The sequence below is a fragment of the Octopus sinensis genome, linkage group LG3, assembly GCF_006345805.1.
Source record: "Octopus sinensis linkage group LG3, ASM634580v1, whole genome shotgun sequence".
Classification (NCBI taxonomy): domain Eukaryota; kingdom Metazoa; phylum Mollusca; class Cephalopoda; order Octopoda; family Octopodidae; genus Octopus; species Octopus sinensis.
Window position 1 is genome coordinate 140,731,164 of NC_042999.1, and position 27,953 is coordinate 140,759,116.

At 35.2% G+C, this 27,953-nt stretch overlaps 1 protein-coding gene across 5 annotated transcripts in view; it reads right to left on the minus strand.

Moving 5' to 3' along the window:
* LOC115209959 (muscle calcium channel subunit alpha-1-like) overlaps positions 1–27,953 on the minus strand; it is a 460,467-nt gene that overhangs the window by 286,645 nt on the left and 145,869 nt on the right. For all 5 annotated transcript variants that reach the window (XM_029778602.2, XM_036501424.1, XM_036501423.1 and 2 more), the window contains exon 3: positions 20,600–20,705. In XM_029778602.2, coding sequence (XP_029634462.1) covers positions 20,600–20,705 — 106 coding nt within the window. The remainder of the gene's footprint in view (positions 1–20,599; positions 20,706–27,953) is intronic.

The window sequence follows — 27,953 nt, forward strand, 5'->3', positions numbered from 1 at the left end:
TTGCATAATGAAGTGCCACATACCTACAAACCTTCAATAAAAACGGTCACTCCAGTTATGACATTGAATGCTCCAGTGATCCAATCAACATAACAACCAGCTTGTGAAATTAATGTGTAAGTGGCTGAGCACTCCACAGATATGGCTAACTTTAACATAGTTCTCAGAAGGATTCTACAAGACAAAATGTGACAAGGCTAGGCTTTTGAAATATAAGTACTACGCAATTTTGCCAGCTAAGTGGACTGAAGCAACATGAAATAAATTGTCTTGCTGAAGGATACAACATACTGCTGGGTACTGAAATCATGACCTTACAATTGTGAACCAAATACCCCAACCACTAAGCCATGTGCCTTCCCATAATAAGACTTGATAATGAGTGGGAGAACCCCAATTGTTTTAAATATGCATACACACGTGGATGTGTGATTATGTATAGTTAATAAATATGCAATTTATAAGATGCTAAAATGTGCTGAGCAAACTATCTCTAGAGTATTTTTTGACTTATGAGAAAGCTAGTATTAAATGTCAAATTAATCAGATCTCAAAATAGTGAAATATAATTTTATTCCCTATTTTTTCTTTTACCTTATATGACTCTATTCCAACTATCAAAAATTACTAACATGCAATCCCTTTGGTAATTTTACTGACTTGCTTTTTGTTTATACCTTTCTAAATAAAATGAGGGAACATAATGATTAATATTTGGCCCTGCAAAAGATCTGACGTTGTTGGACACTATTGCTGTTTCACTGAATAACATACACCAACGTATCTTGAACTACATCATAATTGTAGCTTATAATGTGAAACATGCTTCAACCTTTGTAGCTGTGCATGCCTACTGTCAACACAAATATACATCTATTTTGTTGTGGGTGATTAAGCCTGGTAAACATTAGCACATTACAAGATGTCATACTGTGGCAGCTGGAATCCATGTCTCTATAATAAGCAATATAGCCAACATCTTGACTATTCTGTAAAAGCCAAACTAACATTTATCCTATATACTTACTACTATTTGTAAATAAATAAAATTTCGAAAAAAAAACAAAAAGAAAACTAAATAAAGAAAACAAGAAAAGGGTGTGTAAAATGTAAGATCCAGTGAACATTTGATCTAGCTTTGATTCCTGGTTGTAGCATTTGATATCTGAGGAAAATCAGAAATAGCACTAAACATATTTCTAATACCTCATGAAGTTAGTAGGGCTGGTAATCCATTCATTGATTGACACAATCATGAATGTTCACACAAGTGATTATTTACAGTATAAGTAAACAGAATAAATATTTATCCTTATTTTGAAACTAAAAATGCTATCATATAATATATCAATATGATCTTACCTAACAATTCACCCCAGTATGTTATTTCAAATATATGTTTCATTTCCTCATAATATTTTCTTCAATTGCTTTAAACTAGAATACACTCTCATTAGTCAGTTATACAATGCTTATTTTGTAGGTAGTGGGAAAGTTTTAACTTCCTATTGTCTTATATTTACATCTAAGTTCAGTGGGCTATGGAGTTTCAAGTGACTTTGCCAGAAACTCAATATATAGTCTGTAATTAGATACAAATAGTCAACCCTTTAGCCATCTGGTTGGCATGTTATTGATTCAAGTAGTTATGACTATCTGAAATCATATTTCTTTTTTTCTTCTTTTTTTAAAAGCATATCATATTCAAATATAGCTTACTGTGGCTATGTCAGGGAAGAGTATAAAGGTGAGATATGTAGCATATACTGAAGTATTTTACTGTTACCTCCCCACCCCCATATGAAAGCAGCTATGATTTTCAAGAAGGGATACTAATTGTGACAAATAGTTATTGATTATTTTTTCATATTAAGCACTTTTATGAACAATAGCTTCATTAGTTATAGGCTTTCAACAGCTAGTACTGGTTCACTGCATTTCTAATGGCAAGAATGATGAGGATATCTCATGTAAAATAAATAGCACAATGTTTATATTTTACTTTGAACATAACTGCTTATTGTTTTTCATGTTGTTTACATCTTTCACTCATATACAACAACACAAGATATAAACATATTCATATGCATAAATAAATGGTGGGCCTCCCTATAGATTCTGTCCAACAAATTTCATTCATAAACCATTGGTCAACCCAAGTATGTTACTGAAGTCACTTGCCCAAAGAAGTATACAGAAAAATTGAATCCAGAACCATATGGATGTGAAGTGAACTTCTAAACAATAAAACTATACTTGTGATTGCAACCTGACAATTAGATCACTGTCTCAGTTCCCAGGAACTTACCTTCAACTAAATTACAGTAATTTTTAAAATGAATAAACAATAACAACAGCAACAACAGTCTTAACTATCATCCATTAGGTATTGCTTAGTGCATATTAACACATACCACTATACCATGGTATATTCCTGATGGACATTGAATGACATAAAATATGCGATAGAGACTAGTGAATATGATGTATACTGGGATTTATGAAAATTTAATTCTTCTGCAACATGCTAGATCATGTACACCTGATGACCAGTGCATTAAGTACATCCAGATTCCACAAAATTGATCATTAAATGTATAAGTTAATAGCTATTAACTCCATTAGTTGGATAATTGTTATATAGGGTTACTACAATCACTGCATTGGTAATTCTATCAAGATAATATACATACATATATTTATAAAGAGACACAGAAATTCACATAATTTTTACATATATAACTTTTTGCTCACTAATATGCATTCACACACACACACCACCACCACCACCGCCACCATCATAGATCCACTTTTCATATTAGAATGGGCTGGGTAGTTGTCATGGCGCAAATAAGAAGAACAAAGTTTGGTTTCTACTGTGGGATGCCTTTCTTAATGAACCACCAACACTAAAGGAGCTATCATGTTTTTGACAAGATTAACAGGTCCTCTTGGTCCTTCATTGTCTTTGCTTATTTATCAACCACTTGACAGAATGTATTAAGTGCATTTTATCATGGCTCTGGTATGTTACAAAGAGGCAGAGCTACGAGTAATGAAAAAGAAACACTAATGGCAACTACATGCTTGCTGTTAAAAGAGAGTAATGGATATCAATGAGTAACCTGGAGGAGAAACAGAAATGGTTAGCAGTATAGAGAGTGACACATAATGTGTGTGTGTGTGTGTGTGTATAAATATACATGTGCATGAGTTGTCAAAGAGACCATAAGTCAGAGGAAAGATGCACTCATATATTTGTCAGCAGAGTGGGTATATTATCTGAAATGTATAGTATTAAATATCCATCATGGCTGGTCTTACCAACTGGTTTCCCATAAAGAATACAATGGGAGTGTTAGGTAACAAACTGATTATATAACTTTACGCTCATCAGAGTTAGCCAATATGGAAGGGAATATGTGGATTAGCACAACTGGTCAGTGGTTGCTGTGAAAAATGATTCAGGGGATTAGTTTAGGAGTTAATGTCCCTTGGTTGGGTATGCTGTGAAGCTGGCAAGAGTTATGTTGAAGTGGGGAAAGTGTGTATTATTAATGTTGTGCTCCTGTGGGGATGGGGTGTATGGTATGTGTAGTGGTGTATACCACACACGTCATCCCCACAAGAGCACCACATTAATAATACACACTTTCCCCACTCCAACATAACTCTTGCTGGCTTCACACCATACCCAACCAAGGGACATAACTCCTAAACTAATCCACTGGCTTGTTTTGCATTCCACCACCTTTTCCACAGTAACTGCTGACCAGTTGTGCTAATCCACTTCTGACAATAGAGAGCAGTCACCATATTTCCTTCCATATCGGCTAACTTTGATGAGTGTAAAGTTACATAATCAGTTTGCTACCTAACACTCCATTGTATTAATTTACGCAAAACCAATTGGTAAGACCAGCCGTGATGGATATTTAATACTATACATTTTGGATAATATATATAAAGTAACACAAAAATGGCATCTAAATTAGTGATGGCTGTTTCAGTAGAACTTTATTTAATTCAGCCATAAAAGATTACTTAACATTATACCATACCACCATCTTAACACATAATTTAGATGGTCAAAGTTCAACTGTTGTTGTTTTCAAGTTGTACATTCCACTTTATAGAAGAGAAAGTAGGTGTGGTCTAAAATAGGCAATTAACAAACAAATTGAAATCAAAAATGAAAATTGTAGTTGTGACTGATGCCAGTGCTGCCTGATTGGCTCCCGTGCTGCTGGCACGCAATAAGCACCATTCATGCGTGGGTCATTGCCAGTGCTGCCTAACTGGCTTCCTGTGCTGGTAGTGTGTAAAAAGTACCATCCGAACGTGGTTGATGCCAGCCCCCTAGCCCTGACTGGCTCCTGTGCCATTAGCAAGTAAAAAGCACCATCGAAATGTGAATGATGCCAGTGCCGCCTGACTTGTTCCCATGCTGGTGGCTCGTAAAAAGCAGCCACTGCACTTTTGGAGTGGTTGGCATTAGGAAGGGCATCCAGCTGTAGAAACATTGCCAGATCAGATTAGAGCCTGGTGCAACTTCTTGGCTTGCCAGTCCCCAGTCAAACCGTCCAGCCCATGCCAGCCTGGAAAATGGACGTTAAACGATGATGATGATGAAAATCAAGGCAAGATACGATAAAACAAATCTAATTTATGGTCCAATGTAGCAACATCAAAATTAATCTGAAGTTGCTATAGACAAGCACAAGTGAATTTACCCACCCACAAAATACCTTAACAGTCATTCACTCTCACCTTTCAATAACCCCCCCCCCGTACAATATTTATGTATGTGTATGTATATATACATACACACACACACACGTGTGTGCCCTCACGCACACTCTAACACCTTGTTGATACTTTCATCTAAAACAAATAAATTGACATTGAAGAAAAGGTGTGATGTCTGACAAATCTGAATGTTCCAAAATGAGAAAATATGGCAAGGTGGCTTTTTAGATTCTGTACAAAATGATAGTTTATTTAATGTTTCTTATAGGTGTTTTATCAGTTGCTGATACTGGAATCTGGAAATATGAGTAAACATGAAAATTTCCCCTTCCCTAAAACAGATTCTTTTTAATGAAGCCTATATTAAAATGCTTCACTTAGTGTCTACCATGAACCTCATTAAACAGTCACTGATATACACTATATGTATTCATGTGTGTGTGCATTTGTGTTTGTGTGTAAGAGAGAATCTGTGTATATATATATATATATATATATATATATATATATACACACACACACACACACATACACTATGTACATGCCCATATCACATTTATATAATGAAATCTTGCGTAAGTGCATCTCTGTCAACAGAGTTAAAATTTCTCCCAAAATGTGTGGATTTATTAAGGATATTTTTGTCAATACTATAACACAGTGTTATGGCAAATATAGCAGAACACCAAACTAGACTCTTTACATTAAATGGTTTCAAATTCTAAAGGAGTTGGTTCATAAAACAAATACCAGACATGCACTCAGGAGGAATTACAACCGTGTTTCGTGGTCTGCTACCACAACAGCTCCTTTATAGGATCCAGTTAGCTCAAGACATTGATTCAATTGACCAAGGTTCATGCTTTTAAATTTACAACATTGTGAGAATGAGAGAAATGAACTTTTTTCTTCATGTTTAATTTCTTTGTATTCTAAGCTCAATTAGTATAAATAGTACTAGGATGAACTTTGCCTTCTTTGGTCCAGCAATAATTGGAATTGATTCAGTCTATTTTACTTCATCTTTAACTTACTTAGATAAAATTAATGTGCTAATTATTTTTGATAAGTTTTGATATTAATATTTATGCTAATATTATATGATGGATGCAGCTAAGTCAGAGGAATGCTAAAATGGATATACTTCAAAGGATATTTAAATTTGATACATTATTGGTAATGGTTTTGTTCAGAACAAAAGATAATTTTGTTTTCCATCCCTTCAGGGTTTATGAAATAAATACCAGTAAAATACTGAGTCAGTTCAATCAATCAAAACTCTCTTCATATTAGGTTTGCCAAAAATAGTACCCCTTGAATAACAACCACAACAAAGATAAAAAAAGAAGGCATCCGAGGGGCAATGTATACTCCGTGCACAGTAATAATAAAAATAATAATAAAAATACACAAAAGGCCTGAAATTTTGGAGGAGGGTGCTAGTCAATTATATTGACCCTAGTGCTTAACTGGTACATATTCTTTCAACCCCAGAAGGATAAATGGCAAAGAAGACCTCAGTGGAATTTGAACGCAGAACATGAAGTTGGAAGAACTTTACTTTTAAGCATTTCATAGTGTGTCAATGATTCATTGTCTTTCTAACTTCAACACAAGGTTACCAACTTGAGAGGAAAGGGGAAGTCAATTACATTGACCTTAGTCCTTGACTGGTACTTAATCTTATTGACCCTGCAAGGGCAAAAGGCAAAATTGACTTTGGCAGGATTTAAGTTCAGAATGTAAAAGAACCAGAAGAAATGCAGCTAAGCATTTTGTTCAATACACTAATGATAATAATTGTTTTTGACTCTGGCACAAGGCCAGCAAATTTGATAGGAAGGTGTTAGTAGATACCATCAACCTCAGTACCTAGACCGATACTTTCTTTTTTAATCCTAAAAGAATGAAAGGCAAAGTAGACCTCAATGGGATTTGAACTCAGAAGGTAAAGAGTCACAGCAAATGCTAGAGCATTTATTCTGATGCTCTAAGAATTCTGCCAGTTCACTGCCTTAATAACAATGATGATCGTAATTTCTTTTATTGGTTGCTAGGGCTTAAGACACTGGAACAGTACAAAAAAGAAATACAAAACAATGGGGTTTGTACCATGTAAAAAAGGTGATACCAACAAAAACAATAACGAAAAGGTCTCAAAGAGGGTGGAATATTGATCCCAGAGATGAAGCATGAAGCTGACCAGATGGGTTGGGAAGAGCCAAAACAAATTCTATTCTAGTGATTCTGAGAATCCTTTCTTTATTATTGCAGTAAGAGAAACGTATAAGATGACATTATAACGCCAAATTACAAAGATAGGATTTTTACAGAAAAAGACGATCCGAAAACAGCTGTGTAAACAACAAAAACATAAAACAAGAAATGAAAAAAATACATTCCAATAAAAGACAACTACCTGGGCCTAATTGAAGAACCCCCACAGGTCCAGGATTACTCTTACTGTTGAATGGGGTGGGGTATTTTTTTTTTGGCATTGGCACAAGTTCATCCATTTGTTGGGCATGAGTATAACTGATACATTACTGGTCCTTGTTTTATCAACCCTTGAAAAATAAAAGAGCATACTGATTCTGGTAGAAACTGAACACAGATTGTAAAAGGATGTTTTAAAATATCACAAGTCATTTCCTCCACTACCATTTCTGTCATTCTATTACTATTATAACAATGATTTTCTAACATACGTATAAAGCTATCAGTCTAGGTGTCGGGTCTAGTCAATTACATTGAATCTAGTTTATTACTAATACTTACTTTATCGACACTGGAAGGCTGAAAGACTAATAATAATGGCTTCTGATTTAGGTACAGATACGGAAATTTTAACACGAGAGTATTAGTCAATTAACTTGACTGGTACTTTATTATATTGACTTTGTAAGGATGAAAGACACAGTAGCCTCGGTGGAATTTAAATTCAGAATGTGAAGAGCCAGAAGAAATGCTGGAAAGCATTGTCTGACACACTAATGATTCTGCCAGCTCATTGCCTTAACAACAACAGCAGCAGCAATAGCAACAACAACAACAATGGCATCACATTTTGATACAAGGCCAGCGTTTTCGGGGGGATGGGGTAAGTCAATTACATCAACTCCATTGATCAATTGGTACTTATTTTACTGACTCCAAAAGGATGACCGGCAAACTCAACCATGGCAGAATAATAATAATTTGGAAGAAGGCACAGTACATGGAATCAACCTCAATATTTGACTGATTCTTATTTTATTGATTGCAAATGGATAAATATGTGAAATCAACTCCAGGCGAATTTGAACTCAGAATAAAGTAGTTCACAGCTAAACAGTAATGTTTCCATCCAAAAATTATTATGAATCCCTTGATAATATATTTTACTATTTATTTTCTCAGAGAAAGGAAAAAAAAGGAGAATATGTATATTTTATGCAAGCACAATATTTAAAGCAAGTGTAAGATCATAAGCTCCACTGATGGTGGTAGCTGTTGCTATGATGAAAGCTTTAGCGGCATCAACAATAGTAACACAAACAGCAACAGCTGTAGTAACAGTAGCATGAGCAAGAGCAGCAATGATGCTTTTAAATAGATTTATACCAATATTTCCTTTTTACATGCATGTTTCAAAACAACCCCAACACCTTTCTGACAAAACACCAGAATTATGAGAATGTCTTATTCTTTCTAATTTATGATTTTCTTTTCAAATTTAAGCCTGTGTCTTACACATTGTAAACGAACTATTTCTTCTTTCTTACAAATACCTTTTCCTACTCTTCTTATATTAAACCTGATGTATCTTTTACTTATATTCATACATTTGTTTTCATATTTATTTATCTGTCTACTTAGTTATTTTTAATTTTTACGATGGGAGGAGCTGCATCAGTCAGTATGAATTCAATATTGTTTCAGCTATCACAAATGACTAGAAATGAAGACTGGCTGGCTGCGTTATTATCTGTTTGTATGTCTGTCAGCATGGCTGACTGGTTGGCTGAATATAGTGTGCATCTCGCACATATCTCCCTCTCTCACTGTTAATTGTAAAAAGCAAAGCTAGCAGCTAAGCCACACAAGGACATGCCATAGCAAGTTCAAAGGATATTGTATTTTGCACACCCACATACACTAACATATACACACACTGACACAAATATGCACACCAATGCAGAAACACAATTACACTCACTTGCACACACGCACCCACCACCCAAGCTCTCTAGTACCATTCACAACTAAGTTATCTGAGAACAGTACTGTCAAGTTTACTGTGACGCAAGCATTTCAGTTTTGTGATACTGGTCAAATATATTTACTTCTGTCTCCATGACAATATCAGAAATGGAATGGGGAACGGATATGAGGGCGTGGTAAGGAAGAGTGATAATCGATACAAGACACACTCAGGCATTATTATTATTACTACTACTACTACTATCCTCATTACTAGTACTATCAATTTAATAGTAGGACAACTGTTACTATTAATATTTTTATTACTACATTTACTGTTGTGTCTTACTAGTATGAGTATTATTATTGATATGAGAATAACAGCAAGTGAATTCTTTATTGTTCTGCTTCACCATTTGTCTAATTTATGTAACAACCACAGAAACCACAGAAATTTCATTCACAAAACCTATCAAGGCTTTTGGACAGCCTTTTTTACAATTAGAATCAATCATCTTGGTTTTTAAAAGCTAATAAAACAGAAAAGAATTTAAAACCACATCAAATCGCTATCAGTCATATCAACATTTATTTACATCATATTATATACAACCATTACTTTTAAAATTTATTATTAAAATTGCTGGTTTTGTTGTGGGTGAGAAAGACAAACTTCTTGAGGTGATCATAAGTAATGATAAAGGTCAACCTAACAGTCTACTCCAGAGGACATCCAGCCTGAAGACTATGAACAAATTACAGACATCCTTAGCTTGGCAGTACTGGGTAAATTTTTGTTCAAGATAATCTCTGACTATGTCTTTTCTCTCTTTTCAGTTAGGGTAGGCATGTATATCCTATACAGCTTGTTCCTGTCGCCTTGTCATATTTTAATCTTTCAAAACCTGGCTTAAAGCCACTTTCCTCAATACAATACCTCATTCAGTCTAGGGGTTTTGTCTTGTGAGTTACTTGGTGACCACACTAATGCAGGTGTGATAAAAAAAACCCACCTTGTACGTTGTGTAAAGTTACTGTGTTAGGAAGGGCATCTACCCTTCCTAACCACCCCATGTCTCAAAGCACACACATAAATAATAGCATATAAATTTTGGGTTTCAAAAGCCCTTGTAGATAGAAAAAGCTGAAGGCAGCCTTCAGATTTATATATATATATTATATATATAAGAAGAAATAAGGTACTCAGAAATCTGGATGGTTTTACATTTACAGATTTTTATTACTATGTCACATGTTTTTATAAATCATATATTAGCACTTGCATCTACTCTAGTAGAATCTCCAGATTTTAATTTGTTTGAGAGGATTCGTCTCTTTTTATAGTATTATTGAGTGTGTAGGGGTGGAGAGATATATAGGGTAGTAAAAGAGGGTGAGGAATGGGGAGAAAGAGAGAGAGAGAGAGAGTGTGTGTGTCTGTGTATCTGAAAGAAGTGTCAATGGAAAAGAGAAGGAAAGAAAGAAGAAAGAAGAAAAAAATGTGTTTACATCGTTAGAGCTGGTTAGTTCTTTCAATAGAAAGTGATGATTTGATTCTTGGCCTTTAAAAATGGCAAAACCAGGTGGCTACTTTAAGGTCTTGATAAAAGTTATTTTTCAAAAAATTGTCTGGATTTATTATCATCGTCATCATCATTGTCCAGTGAGAGAGAGTTTTTTTTTTTGGGGGGGTGTGTGGGTGTGTATGTGTGCGTGTATCTGAATATATATATATATATATATATCTGTGTGTGTATGTGTTTATCATCATCATTTATATATATGTATACTTATATATATATATATATATGTGTGTGTGTGTGTCTTTGTGCCTGTGCTTGTACTCCATCACTGCTTGGCAACTGTTTACATCCCTGTAACTTAATGGTTTGAGAAAAGAGACCAACAGAAGAAGCACCAGGCTTAAAAAATAAATCCTGAGGTTGATTTGTTTGACTAAAACCCTTCATGGTGGTGCTCCAGCATGACTGCAGTCAAATGAATGAAACAAGTAAAAGAATATACACACACACACATATATATATCATCATCATCATTTAACATCCGTGTTCCATGCTAGCATGGGTGGGACGGTACCACAAGAGTTGGCTAGGCTGAAGCCTGTACCAGACTTCTGTGACTGTTTTGACAGGATTTTAACAGCTGGATGCCCTTCCTAACACCAACCACTCATCAGAGTAGACTTAGTGCTTTTTCTGTGGCACAAGCACAGGTAAGGTGAGTAGTGCATTTTACATGGCACATGCACAGGCAAGGTCAGTTTTGGCAAGGATTTTACAGCTGGATACCCTTCTGAACACCAACCACTTTACAGTGTGGACTGGGTGCTTTTAAGTGGCACCTGCACTGACAGAGTCACCAAGTACTTGCAAGACAAAAACTTTTAAGGGGGGGATAGGCATTGGAGGAGGTGATGATTATAGTGAGACAGATATAGGTATCTTGCTGAAGAGTAAGTACAAGTTTACCTGGCCGGAGAGAGAAAGATCAGGAATAAAAACAGAAACAGGTGTGCTACTGCAAAGAAAATACATGGTTGCCCAGCCTGAGGGAAGTGCAGAAGAAAGAGAGTGGGAGACTGCAGGGCCTCACGTAGGCGAGGTGACTGAGTTCCTTTGAACATTGGGTCTCAAAGAGACAAAGTGGCTGAGCTCCTTTCGAGTGTTGGATCTCATAAGGGCAATGACCAAGACCTTTGGCATTATGTCATGCTTGAGAAGACCCATCAAGCCGAGCAAAATCGCAGTCATGGTAGACACCAGTGTCACGCAAATGGCACCCATACCGGTGGAACGTTAAAGCATTCATTACACTCTCAGAGTGTTAGCGTTAGGAAGGGCATCCAACTGTAGAAAACCATGCCAAATCAGTCTGAATCCTGACACAGCCTTCCAGCATGCCAGCATGGACAACAGACGTTAAATGACGATGACGATATATATATATATATATAGACACACACCTACATATATATATATAGAGAGAGAGAGAGACACACACCTACATATATATATATATATACATACACACACACACCTACATATATATATATATATATACACACACACACCTACATATATATATATATATATATATATATATACACACACACACCTACATATATATATATATATATATATATATATATATATAATGATAAAAATGATGATGATAGTTTTCATGACAATTGTTATCTGTGACACATGTAGTAATGAAGTGATGTCAACAGTGCTAGTAATGATGGCGTTGCTGTTATTGAGGATGTTGTTTGTGATGACAATGACAAAGAAAACAATAGAAATGTCATCAAATGAAATTATTAAAAATAGGAGAGAGAGAGAGCTAAAAGATAAACAAGTGCCAGTTTGATCAGATGGTCAAATCCATATATAAGATATATTCTGATTAAATGCATAAGAAAATAATTTAACAAGAATTTTAATCTTTATTTTGCATGAATGAATGAAGACTTACATTATTGAATAAACAGAATAGATGAAAGCAGGAAATACATTGTAAAGCTATGAAGTCCATTGGAGCCAGAACCTGACAAGCTAGATGGTTGTAAAAAAATAACAAATGAACAGGGAGGAGAATATGGGGAAGTAGGTGAGAAGAAATATTGGTAGAAAGTTTTTTTGCTGAAGAAAGAGGTTTCCTTTATCAGTTTTCTTTTTCTCTCGATTTATTTCAAAATTTGTTATTATTATTATTATTATTATTATTAAGGTGGTGAGTGGGCAGAATTATTAACATGCCGAGCAAAATGCTTATTAGTATTTAGCCTGTCACTAAGTTCTGAGTTCAAATTCTACCAAGGTCGACTTTGCCTTTCATCCTTTCAGGGTCGATAAAATAAGTACCAGTTGAACACTGGGGGTGATGTAATTGACTCATCCCCACCTCCCTCAAGCTGCCCTTGAGGCAAAAATTTGAAATAATAATAATAATTATTATTATATAAGGTAGTGAACTGGCAGAATTGTTAGCATGCTGGATGAAGTGCTTAGTGGTATTTTGCTCATCTGAGTTCAAGTTCCGCTAAGGTCGACTTTGCCTTTCATCCTTTAGGGGTTGATAAATTAAGTACCAGTGAAACACTGGGTCGATGTAATCAAATAGTCCCCTCCCCCAAAATTCCAGGCCTCATGCCTATAGTACAGTGGTTCCCAATCCTTTCACTATCAAAGACCCCTTTTAATATGCTTATCCTTACACACATACACACACATATTAGAAGTAAATAGACACCCCATAAAACATCGTTTTCTGTTTATTCTAACTTGTAAAGGTTTATATTTCTTTTTAATTGACATTTTTATGTTTCAGATTCTATATGTGACTGTTTAATCATACCATGTACAAAAGAAGCTTTGGAACTGCCTGAATTTCAAAGAGGCCATATTGTGGGTCAATTTGAAGGTGGATATAGTCAGTATAAAATCGCAGAAAACCTTGGGATCTCGCTTTCTACAGTTAATAGAGTGATTGTGTAATTCACAAGAGAGAGGAAGGAGTTCACATCACCTTGTCCAGATCAACCAGATACCTCTGACAGGACCCTTCTCTTTGCTAAGAGAAGTGTGGAGGATAATCATCATTGCAAGATTTCTGACATAGCAAAGCAAGTTGATGCTGGTCCCAAAACAGCTGTCAGGTATCTCCACAAACTCGGTTACTATGACAGAGCAGGAAGAAGGAAGTCACATCTTTGACCAGCCAATATGAAGTAGAGAAAAGATTGGGTCAGTGAGATGGTGGAGAGGCCATCAGCATTTTGGGACACTATTATATTCTCTGATGAGTCCAGATTTGCTGTATTTCCTAACAGTGGTCGAGTGTGGGTCTGGAGACTCTGTGATCAAGAATTTGATGCGAAAAGATTGCAAACAGCAATGAAACACAGCAGTTATTCTGTGATGGTCTGGGGAAAAACTTGGAGCAATGATTGATCAGAGCTGGCTGAGTGTGAGGAAAAGATAAACTCAAATAAATGTGTCCATATTGCAGAAAGGACTCCTTCCAGTTTACACTGTTTTTTGTCTTCTTTAATCATATCTAGCCTTCTGGCTTCAATAGTATGGTCAGTCTAGTCTTTATGGAGAAATCCTATAAAATACTATAATTATTATTCTCTCTCACAGCTCCCTAGCTCATGTTCATATCCCTTTTCTACTACTTTGAATCCATACATCTGGCTAAAATTCTAATGTACTCTTTTACTGATATAAATACACCCGAGTTCATACTCCTTTTGTGTTAGCTTACATTCACTTAAGAGATGATTAATACTTTCATCTCCTTTCCAACAGATTCTGCAATTGCTCTAAGTTTTATCAATCTTTGCCTTAGTTAAATTGTTCTAATGATTTGTTCCTGAGTAGCTATTATTTTTTATTTGGTTTCTTGCTTCAGGTTTCAATCTGTCAGCTGCAACCAGCATTCTCTAGTTGTAACATCCTTGGTTTGTTGCATGAACAGGTCAGGAAAGAGAATTCTTTCTCTTTCTGGCTATTTGTCCAGTTGTTCTTCCTTTTTGACTTATCCTACTGTTTCAGTAACTTTTTAGATATTTCTTGCTACTGATAATATTCTTTCTTTACTATGTACAACATAGTTTTCAAATACAATATTGCATCATTGATGGCATCTTCTGTGTTTAACAATCCTCAGCCATCTTTTCTTGGTAGGTAAAGCTTGCCAACATTACTTTTAGAGTGGTGGACATTGTGAGCAGCTTCCTAATTCTTCTAATACCTGTAGCTCTGTCTGTTTTAGAAAAGAAACATATTCATTATTCAACTTTACTCAGAATTGGTCTTATTTCTGGTGGAATTTATATGGGTAGTAGGATACTACCTATAACCTCAGACATTTATGATTTCAAGAAGCCACTGAGTGCTCAAAACCCTTCTGATGATCTTTCCTAAGAGGCAAATGTTCTGTAGGAGTTCTACATGACATTCCATTTTAATCTTTTATATCCATTTGTCTATGTCATCACTCACAATCTCTAAAGCACCAATTACCACAGATACAACCTTTACAGATTTTATGTTCCACATCTTTGCAATCTCAAATTTTAAGGGGTTGTATTTTTTCAACTTTTCATCTGCGTTCTTCACAATGATGCAAATTCATGTCCATTTAAATAAGAAGATTCAATTTTCCTTGTCTATTATTGTAATATCTGGTTTCTTATGTTCTATTTTCTTATTCATTTGAACTGGCAAATCTCACAAAATCTAGCATGTTTCCAACTCAAATACTCATTCTACCTGATGATTGTACCATGTACTTCCTGCTTCAAATCCCCATTTCTGACAAAGCTTCCTCTGTACTTGATCGTATCTCCATTTCTTATATTTTTTCTAGGTCAACTTGGGGTATTTTGCAACAATATATACATTGTTTCATCTAAAATTCCACATACTCAACATATTGCTGATACCTTCTCCCTATACACATATTTTCTCAAGCTGTTAGTTTTTAGCATTTGAGCTTGAGCAGCTATAATAAGGCTTTCTGCTTCCTTTTTCAATTACCCCTTTTTTAACGAATCTCAGGATTTTCTTCCACATACATCCTCAGTGGTTTTCCAAAATTGACCATGCAAAGTTTTCTCATCAACTTGTTTAACATGTTCTCTTTGAATTTCATTCTTGTCTTTTTCCAGTCTTGATCACATGTTCTTTATTCACTACCTTTAGTAACTTTCCTGTGTTGTTCTGTAAATAATCTAAGAAGTTGTTTCATTCTATCTGCATACACTCTTCCACATCAAGTAAACTCTTCCTTGGCCTCTCTTAACAGCTGGTTAACATCAGTTTTTGAAGAGTGGGCTCCATACATAGTTTTACTGTCAAGTTTCTGCATTTTGACTTTTTTAAATAATAATAATAATAATTATTATTATTATTATTATTTAAAGCAGTGAGTTGGCAAAATTGTTAGCACACTGGATGAAATGATAAGTGGTATTTTGCTTGTCACTATGTTCTGAGTTCAAGTTCTGCTGGGGGCGACTCTGCCTTTCATCTTTGCGGGGTCGATTAAATCAGTTACACACTAGAGTCGATGTAATCGACTTAATCTCCTTGTTTGTCTCCTCTATGTTTAACCCCCTGTAGGCAATAAAGAAATAATAATTAATATTATTATTCAAGGTGGTGAGCAGCAGAATCATTAGCACACTGGATGAAATGCTTAGTGGTGTCTTGCCTGTCACTATGTTCTGAGTTCAAATTCCGCTGGGGGCGAATTTGCCTTTCATCCATTTGGGGTTGATAAATTAAGTACCAGTGTTTCACTGGGGTTGATGTAACTGACTAGTCTCCTCCCACAAAATTTCAGGCCTTGTGCTTTTAGTAGAAAGGATTATTTTAATTATTATTATTACTATTCAACATCTGGTAGTTTCAGGCAAATTTCTATTCCATCACCTGCTACACCTCCATGTTGCTGGGATGTGTACAGCATTGTGTGTTCTGTTTTGTTGTTGGGGAAGTGCAAACTCTTCCTGGTATTGTATTGCATCAGTTTGTTTTGTTATGGGGTCTGGTTGCAGTCTTTTGTTGTATTAGTGTTTGTACTCTGGGTTGTGTGTGTAATGCAAGTTATGTTCTTCTGTCGGGTATCCAGCCTGTAGAGTACATGTTATGGTGATTGTTTATTTAATTGGGTATTTGCTATATAGAGTGTCTTGTGTTTATGGATTGTTTTGTTTGGGTTGTATTCTTGAACTGATAATGCCTTGTGCAGTGTGTGGGCTGTGCTTAGCAGGGCTTTTTTCTAGATAGTGTGTAGTGTTGAGGGTCCAGGTATAACTTTTACATTTCTGTTCATATGTTTTTTGTCATACTCAATACTCTGCTTGTTACAGGTATTGTCTTCACCTTCATAATCCATATCTTGAATACTTCAGTTTCAAGGTCTTTGTACTTTGATAATTTCTCTACTTCTTTGGGGGCAATATTTTTGTCAGAAGGGACTGCAATGTCTATCAGTAAGCAATTGTTTCCCCCCACCCCCACCAATCCTTGATTATTAAGACTGGGAATTAGCTTTATTTCTTTGTCAGTTTGAACAGGCATATCCCAGATGACTGTGGCCTGGTTTTTGTCATGTACCTTGTTTGACACATGCTTATACTATTTCTTGTTAGTTTTTATGTTGTAGTGTTGGCATATTTTCCAGTGGATATATAACTACTTATTTGGTCATGACTGTATATATATATTCATATATAGGAAAAAAAGCAACAAGAATGGATTAAAATCTCGGTACGATCGTTTCGTACGAGGACATCTTTAATAAGCTACAAAAAATGCAGTGAATACAGATGGCTCGTACTCGTCAGCCGAAAAAATATCAGAGAATTCCCAAACATCAAAAGGGGTAGATACAAAAGAGGTTGTAAGATTAACTGCATTGAAGAAAGTTTGATTCATGGAGATCCGATGAAAGGTTTTAAACCTATAGAATTTATGCATGTCTACATATAGCTCATATTGAATATTTGATCAAGTTGTATGAAGAAATTTTCGGATACAGTCATGCAAAATTTCTGAAAATCCGAGTAAGAGGCAAAGTGACTGCCACATCATGTAGAGAAAAGTCTGAGTAAAAACATAGTGACTGTCATATCGTGTAGAGGAACAGATTGTTATTGAAATTTACAAGAATCGCAGATAAGTTCGATTTTTTGGAGATCCGATGAAAAAGTCTTGAACTTACAAAATTTGTGTATGTCCTTATAGTTCGTAATCCAGTTTTGTGGAGAGATTTAGGGTACAATCATGCGAAAATATCAGGGAGTCCGAATGAGAAGCAAAAATGACAGTCTTATATTGTAGTGGTTCAGGTAGTTAATGAAATATTCAAGAATCACAGAAAGAGGAGGAAGGGGGTAGGAATTTAATCAGTTACTGCTATTTAAGCTGTCAAAGAGAAAGGAAAGGGGAAGCTAAGGGGATGGGCACAATTTGATACTAACAAAAAAGTCTAAGTTTGTTTGGAACAAATTCGAACTGAGGTCAACAATTTATTTCTTTATTTATAAATGTTACTATTAATAGATTGTCAGGTTACAAAGAGGTCATTAGAAAGGAAAGAAAAATGGGGTTGTTTTTAAATGAAATTAAACTATTATATTATTATTATACTAAACTATAATACATACATAATGTTATTAAATGAAATTATACTAAACTATAATACACTACACTATATTATATTAAATTATTTTGATATATTATATCACATCACAATACACTACGATAGGTCTGGTATTAGCAGAATTAATTTTTAAAAGTTTAAAAAAATATATTCATATATATATATATTCAGATTTGACAAGAACTGGACAACTAGACGTGATGTGGTCAACTGTCTCATTGTGCTAGTTGCACATTCTACATTTGGTGTTAGGGCTTGTTTTCGTTAGTTGTTTTTATAGTTGTTTGTGGTCAGGCATTAGTTTTGTGCAGCAAGAATCAGTTTTTCCATTTCAGCTTTTAGTCCAAAGCTTTTGAATCATTGTTGGCTTTTACTTAGGTTCAGCTCTTCTCTGTCAAACCATGCAGAGTATTGGCCATGGAGTGACTTTTTCTTTTCATTTCTTCTTTAGTATGTTTTGTAGTTCACTTTTTGTGTTTTGTCTCTTTAACCATATGTTGTCATCTGAGATCAGTGTATCAGTGTAGTTTGTTTTTGTTTTGTATTTTGTTGCCTCCTTGTGTATAGAGAAAAGCATTTCATTTTTCTCATGTTGTCTTATTGCATGTAGTAATCTTCCACTTTCTGTTTCTAAATGCTTTTCTAGTCCAACTGTTGTTATTTTATAATAATCCTCTATCTGTGTCTGACTGTGCCCTCCTCCTAAGCAGGGTAGATATATTCTGTGTGTGTCTGCTTTGGGGTGGTGACTTCAGTATGCTACTAACAGTTTTCTGGTTCTTCTAAATTTCTCAATTCACCGATCTTCCAGTTTATTATGTTGAAGATGTAATTTTTGACAGGTGTGGCTAGTATGTTTAACCTTATTATCTTATTTTTAACATTGAGTTCAGCGTTTAATATTAGTCTAACACTTCTGTAATATTCTCTCCTAATTTTCTCTTTCATTTTTGTGTGTTGTATTTTAGCTATTTTGTCTATTCCTAGATATTTGTATGGGCGATTATGGGCTAATTCTCTGATTTCTATGTCAAGTGCAGTGTTTTCAGTGCTGAATTATTTGCCCCTTCTCAGTGTCATTTTGTCACATTTGCCCAGCCCCATATTCATCCTGATGTCCTTGCTGAAACTATGGACAATTTTTAAAAGGTTTTTCTGTTCCATGGTGCTTTTAGTGAAAATTTTTAAGTCATCGTCATCATCATCATTAATATTGTTGTTTTGATTCTCGCTGTTCTATTTACAGTTGTTCTTTACTTGAAAGTAGGCAATAACAAATCACCAAAGGTTTCAAGTAGTGCCTTCTCCTGTGACTCAGAGACAATATTCACCTTAGAATGCAAGCTGGACCCAACAATGCTGTCTTCTGGATCACTTCAAGCCTAACAGTAGCTCCAATATTCTTAATATGTTTTTCAAAGCTCTTGGAAACTGCTCCCAATGCTCCAATTACCACCGGTATCACCATTACTTTCCTCATGCCCCATAACTTTCCTATCTCATCCTGCAGTGGCTGGTATTACTCACTCTTTTCTGTTTCCTTACATTTCACTCTTGAATCACCTGGTATTGCAACATCTATTATCTTTGCTTCTTTTTCATCTTTATGGATGATCACGATATCTGGCTGGCTTGCCTTTATACCTTGGTTGCACTGTATATTAAAATCCCAGAGTATTTTGTAATGAACATTTTCCATTATTCATACCACACAGTCAACTAATTTGGGAATACATATCTGTCATTTCTTACTCCACCTTCATACATACATACAGCCATTCCCTCTTTCTCTCCCTCAATAATTCTTCCTGTTTTAGGTTAATTACATACCCATACTATTTTCCAATCACATTAAGTCTCCTATACTTATTCACATACACACACAAATAGTCTAAACATTTTGAAGGAGAGAGGAAGAGACTGACTCTCTCACCCACTTTCTTCTCCAGAAGAAGCAACTGAAACCACTGTTTATATATGAATCATCTCTCTTGCCAAATAAATATTTAAGTTGATCTGTTAATATCGAAGTTGTTGATGGATGAATTGAACACCAAGAAAACAGATTTTCAGTTGCCTTAATGTTTTAAAATTGGTCTTATTATTATTAAGAATACTTCTAGCACTATTACTGAAACTATTGTTACTTTTTTTATTTATTTCCTTTTGTTAACATCCACCATTATGCTTTAGTGCAACCTAACAACTTTGCAGTTTTCCTTAATATCTCCTGAAATTGCAATTGAAACAAAAATCCCACAGGAATAAAATACATGAAACAGGGGTGGGGTGGTAATATAAAACATATACCAAAAAACAACAAAAAAACCTAGAAAGATACAAAAAAAAACATAGCAAATGAAGACTATGATGATTAAGATGAAAAGAGAGAGAGAGAAAAAAATGGATTTTATTTTGTGCTCTATAATAAATAAATATAGAAAAGATCAGGAATAAAAACTCAACTTACCAGTGCCATATTGATTTCGTTGGTGTCTGATTCAGGATATGGTGTATATATTGCCAATGCTACACAATTTGCAAAGATGGTCATGAGAATAAGAGCTTCAAAAGCTGTAGCAAAGAGTTAAGGAATTTTTGGAAACCAAAGAAATGAATACAAGAAAGATTTTGAAAAGCAAAAACATACAGAAAATGGAATAATTTTAAAAAGAAAAAATAGATATAAAACATATTCAAAGAACATGAATGTATGTAGTTTTCAAGGAGATATCACAGGTACAGTCTAATTTATATACAACTTAAGTCCATACTGTAATAAATATCATCAAACACATTTTGTTGTATCTTGCAAGGGTCATTATGCAACACATGTTCATATCAAAATCAGACATATCAATATATCCTTCCTCACAACTCCTACACCTTGTACATCATTCCCCTTCTTCCTAATCTATTCACCTTATTCCTTTTCCAAATTGGTATTTCACACCTACTGCACCTACACCCTTTTTAAATACTCACTACATTTACCTCTGCTACCTTCTCTAACCATTTGTTACTCTCTTCCCACACTTTATGCCCCTGCCCCACCCTCCTGATCCAGTTTCCTTGTCCTTATGTTCACCTTGTACCTTAAAGGTTCACTCTTGTACCCTACCACTACCATCTTTACCCACTCCTATAAAATGTGGAGTAGCCATGTATCTCCTACATCTGGCCTTGTTCTCTCAACAGCTGGTATAAAGGTGTCTCCCTCTTCTCACTTAACTGAGGAGGTATTTTCATGTTCTTTTCTTGTCTTGCAAGTTACTTGGTGAACTCACTGATGCTAGTGTTTCAAAAGTGGTTGGTGTTAGGAAGAGTATCTAGCTGTAAAAACCATAAGGAAGCTGACATTGGAGATTAGCGCAGCTCTGAAGCTCATCAGAATCTATAAAACCATCCAACCTACACCAGTATAGGAAATAGTCATTAAATAATGATGATGTTATGCTGATGATGATGATGATGATAATGATGATATACACAGACATATATATACTATGTGTACACACACACACACACATTTACAGATTATATTAATATGGGTGTTTCTTGTAATTGGTAGAAGGTTTGTGTTGTCTAATGATTCTGAAGGTAATGCTTTCAAAAGTCTAGCACTTCTGATAGGGTTACCCATGCCAGTAAGGTTAAAGAAGAGGACCTTGTCTAAACATAATCAACTCCTTTCAAGACATCAACAGTAGAACAAATGTATGCAGACAACAACAATGGTTGATCTCATTGAATGGGAGAAAGAGAGTCTGCCAAATGTCAACCCAACAGAGGGACCAGCTATTCAAATTGACAGTACCTTGGTAGATAAAGCAATTAAGGGTATGAAGGCAGGGAAAGTCCCTGGCCTATCAGGAATCACCGCAGAGATGCTCAAAATATCTGGCGGTGTCAGCTATAGCCTAGTCACCCATATAGTCAACCAGGTGATACATGAAGGAGTCATACCCAATGACTGGTGTAGCAGCACCATAGTCAACTGCTACAAAGGTAAAGGTGATGCTTTAGATACAAATAATTACAGAGGTATCAAGTTTTTGGATAAGGTAATGAAGGTCATAGAGAGGGTCATAGCCCAACTAATTAGGGAGAGAGTCAGTCTAGATGAGATGCAGTTTGGGTTCATGCCAGGAAAAAGCACCACTGATGCTATATTTCTGGAAAGACAGCTGCAGGAGAAATACCTAGCGAAAGATAAACCTCTGCATCTGACTTTTGTTGACATGGAGAAAGCCGTTTGTCAGACCTGTGCAAGCAAGGAAAAGTGGGTGTTAAAATGATAATGATGATGAGGTGGCAACGGAGAATGAAAAATTCTGTTACATGTTTCAGTTATAGAACTGGCCATACAGGACCATTGTCTTGAAAAACTAAGTTGATCTTATCAACTCTAGAATTTATTTTAAAGTTTGCTATTTATTTTATTCATGCTTTTTACAAAACAGTGAAAACAGGAGGGCATAAAGCAGCAAAAGACAAACACAAAATCATATATGTATATGATAGGCCTCTGCACAGACATCATCCTCATCATCATTTAGCATCTGCTTTTCATGATGGCATGGGTTAAGCGGTTTGACTGAAACTGGTAAGCTGTAGGGCTACACCAGGTTTCAATTTGATTTGGCATGGTTTCTATGGCTGGATGTCTTTCCTAATGCCAAGACCATAATGGGTGCTTTTTATATGCCATGATTATGATTTCACTTGACTTGATAGGTCTTCTCAAGCATGGCATATCACCAAAGGTCTTGGTCACTTGCCATTGCCTCCATGAGGCCCAATGTTCAAAGGGTGCTTTTTACATGCCACTGGCATGGGTGCCAGTTACATGACACTGGCATTCGCCAGTGGATAATAGTAAAGATCCCAGCTTTATAGATTAAACCAAACTAGTCTCAAAGCTAATAATCATTCAGCAGGTTACAACCCAACAATGATCCACCTTCATTGTAAACACTTTTCTCGGGAAACTGGTGTAATTTCCTATTGCTATATCCAGTAGACTACTTCTAAATATGATCTGGCCATGACAAACAGTGTATTGGCAGCATATCAAAAAAAGCTGAAGAGCTTTCAGTTGTGTTAGCTATGATCTGTAGTAAACATTTCTTGGCGAGACCACAAGTCCAACCACGAGGTCCTGCTGCATGCAAATATGCTTAATGTTGAATCTATCATTTGGCAGGAATGTTATATTCAGTGGGGCATATGATCTGAATGAAGGACACTAGGATCCCCAAGGCTATACTCTAACTCTCTTTCTCTCTATCTCTTTATATATATATATCATATTAAAGAGAGAGAGAGAGAGAGAGAGAGAGAGGGGGGAGAGAGAGAGCGGGAAAGATATAGATAGAAAGAGAAAGTGAATGAAAGAGAGAATGAGATGCATATAAATCAGGTATATGAAAACATTAAAAAACAGTCTGATAAATAGGTAATAAAATAAAAGAGAAATACAGAGCTGGATGGGTGGAGTAATTGGTAGATAAATATCTAGATAAAGATGCGGAAGAAAATGCAAAAGCATTCTCAAGCAATATGAAGAATGTTTAATTCCCTTTCCACAAAGACACAACAAGCCACTAAAAAAAAAACATAAAAAGACAAATGAAAGTTAGAGATGTCTAGCTAGTTTTCAATTGATGAGGAAGCTAACTGAAGCTACATCTGAATATATAACAACAAATTTAAATAAATAGCAAGGTATCAAGCCCTCTATGTCACAAGTCTTTGTACACACAACATATCCACTGGTAACATAAAATTTGTTGCAGTGATTTTTAATGTTTTTTTTCTTGTAATATCTTTTGTTCCCATCTTTTCTTTCTAGCTTACATAATTTTTGTTTATTTCTGAGAGCTCATGAAAGAAAACAATGTACAACTAAGTAAATATTGAAAACATTTAAAATATTATATAAGTTGGCAAAGAATAATAACTTGCAGAGAATCCTTGGGCAGTATCTGTAAGTTGCAGTTTATAAAAGATTTGTTGACAAATGTACAGGTGCAGGAGGAAGATCAAATTAGTACAGCAACTTAAACACACATTTGGGACAAGTCCATCTTATAGAAGGAAGCTGAACATATATAACCAATATTCATAGCTGTTTACTAAAGGTTATCGAGACATATTTTCTCAGAAATTCTTTCTTTAAGAAAATAGGAAAACAGTAATGAAGAAAAAAAAAGGGGGGAAAATAACCCTGATCGTAGATTGAGCAGCTAGAAATAGCAATCATATCTTTCTCAAATAATACCCTATTACCTTTAAAAAAGGAGAGATACATGTTCTCTGAATGAAGAAAAGGGCATAATGGTTACAGCTTTAGAACCTTTGACCCTAGGTCATTTCAAGTGTGGCATAGAAATATCATAAAAATATACTTCAAGTATGGATGTCTCATCTGATTATAAAGAATTCACATGTCAAGTATGAAAGTCCCATCATTTTATAAAGATGATTGTGCATCAGTATGTATATATGTGACAAAAAAGCTTCCCCTTTCATCATCATCTCTCAGTAAGCTACAGAGGTTTTAAATAGTAATATTTTCAATAACAAAATGATTTTATCAACATGTTGAAAACTGGAATTGACCCAGAGACCTTCAAATTTTCATGCACACAATCTCTCTCAATCAAGCCATTACAGCTATTTGCAAATGTCTTTCTAATTAATCAAAATATATTGTAGTCATTAAAAAGAGAATATTTGTTATAACATATCAAAATACATTAAACAATGGGTAAACAACAAATTCATTCCAAATAAAAATGTAAATTAAAATGTAATAGTTTTGCTTTGTTTCATACAGCTTTACAGTTTTCTTTTACATGTCTCAGTTTTGTCTGAAATCTATATATTTATATAAAGAAGAAGATTGACATATTGCAGCTACAATAAAGACTCTTCTTTAATCCCCTGTATACAGGTGTTGAGAAGCTAAAGTATGATGGCAGGACAGGTACAGGTGTTTTGCTATAAAGAAGAAATATAGATACCAAATACTACATAAGGGTGGATGGGAGTAACTGGAAAGAAGACAATGATAGTGGAGATTAGGTGCCAGAGCCTACTCCCAAGATACAAGAAGGTGAACATAAATGAGGATATGCACAAAGAATTGGGAAGGGTGGATGGATAAGTTCATTAGAGTGCGAAAGGAAAATAACAAATTGGTGTAAAGGTGAATGCAGTGAAAGGAACAAAGGTGGGAGTATGGTGAATGGTAAATATCAGTACAGGGAGAAAGTAAAAGAAATAAGAATGGCTCAGGAAAGAGGAAGTGGCAGTATAGGAAGGGAGGAGAGCAACCATATAATAAACTTGTGAGAGAGATCAGAAAATATGGTGCTGATGTGCAGAGTAGGAGAGTAGAGTGGGAAGGTCGCCAATGGCAGATATGACAGGGTGATAAGAATGATTCAGTTGTTACACAACCTGGTGAAAAAGCAGTTAAAACAGTCATAAACTACAACCTTAAACAAAAGCTAAATCAAACAATATAGTTTCTAGTATACAAATGATAGGATCGTCATGAATGAAATGCCTTTCATTAGTTTTCCAACTATGACTGATCTGGAGCTACATGACAACACCAAAGTTTATTTTGAGCTAAGAAGAGAAGGCTTTTGCATATGCACACAACCTGCTGGTATAGTAATCAATTGCTCCTCAGTTCATTCCCTACCACCATGAATTAGGAGAGAATCCATTGGAAAATTCAATCTCCTATATACAAACACGGTGTATTTTAAATATAGTTTATTTTGCTTTTACATTCATTTTTCCATGCTAGCATGATTAGACAAATATGGTATTGAAACACTGTTTTATAGGTGCTCTTCTTGATGCTAACCCTTAGTAAAGAAGCTCTTATTCTATAAAGCTTTGAAAGCACAAAGTGAGTGAACAAATTGACAGGGCAAATGCCAAACAACACCACCTGAATGGCTTTTGAATACATGATTACAGATGTAAACAAACATATATATATGTATATGTATGTATATTCTTTACTCTTTTACTTGTTTCAGTCATTTGACTGCAGCCATGCTGGAGCACCACCTTTATTTGAGCAAATCAACCCCAGGACTTATTCTTTGTAAGCCTAGTACTTATTCTATCAGTCACTTTTGCTGAACTGCTCAGTTACGGGGACGTAAACACACCAGCAACAGTTGTCAAGCGATGTTGGGGCGACAAAAATAAGTATACACACACACACACACACATATATATATACGAAGGGCTTCTTTTCAGTTTCTGTCTACCAAATCCACTCACAAGGCTTTGGTCAGCCCGAGGCTATAGCAGAAGATACTTGCCCAAGGTACCACACAGTGGGACTGTACCTGGAACCATGTGGTTGGTAAGCAAGCTACTTACCATACATCTACTCCCATGCTTATATATGTATATATATCTACATACACACACACACACACATACATGATAGGCTTCTGCTCAGTTTCTGTCCCCAAAAATCCACTGACAAGGCTTTAGTTAGCTATGAGCTATAACAGAAAACATGTGCTTAAGGTGTTGTGCTGTGGGAATGAAACCAAAATTATATGGTTGAAAGCTAATTTCTCATTACATAGCCTTGAGGACATGGAAAACTACTCTTGATAAAATGTGGCCACTACAATCTGTAAAGTGGTTGGTGTTAGGAAAGACATCCAGCTATACAAACCATACCTAAATGAAATGTGCAAGCAAGCATGGTTAGTAGACATATCTAGAGGGTAGTAACTTCAAATAGGAACTGACTTAAAATGCGATGCCCTGTCTAACCCTTTTGAGCATGGAAAGCAAATGATGATGATAAAAAGGTAAAGGAAAAGAAAGGAGCGATATTTTCATCGACAAAGATATATAAACATGTTTATTTTCAGTCTTATATTCTGCTAGGTTCAAAGAGAATTGTAATGTTTCCATTCTGCCAAACCACAGTGGTTGCAATCCACAAATCCAAGGAAAAGAAAACAAAATTCAACAAATTCAATTTATAATTATCTTCTTTTTTTCTACCTCCATTTTTCCAAGCTTGTGTCATTGGAGAAATAGTTTTTATAATTGAATGCTTTTCTTATCACAACTAAACTCTTAAAGCTGGCAAATCAGAGCAAGTTAACATGTATCCAGCTAGTAAAGAACAACAGGTGAGCACAGACCCAGGTGTATGATCCAAATCTTTGCGATAGAGTGAAGATTTTAAATGGTATTGTCATTCTTGTTGTTCATCCCTGATTTGAGTTCACCTTTGACCAAATGAAATCCAACCATGACTATAGTTTTTCTTTTTCAAGATAAAGATATAGTAACTCTAAGATGACTTTATCTAATATGTCTATTCTTTATTTAAGATGGCAGGGAGTTTATATTGAAAGAAATTTGGCTGCTATTTTTAGCAGGTTCATTGATCATGAAAAGGATCTCTCATCATTGATGTTGATGGACCACATACTGGTGCTAAGCCAGGCAATGTATATGATTACATACACTGGGATATTCTGCTTTCCTGGAACTTAAAATAATAAACAAGAAATTCAAAAGAAAGAAGTAACAGAAGCAGAGCTAAATGTATGAATATGAATAAACTGTTTTGGTATATTAATAGAATTTTACAAACAAATTTATACTGTTTATATACACCATTATCAAAAGCAATCAATTGATATGACGAGACAAGCAAAACTGTGCATTAGTGTTAAGGAATGGTAAATAAAGATATACCAAGATTCACTGACATAAAGCCAAGTATAGACAGACTTGCCAATCAAGAAGCTATCCCA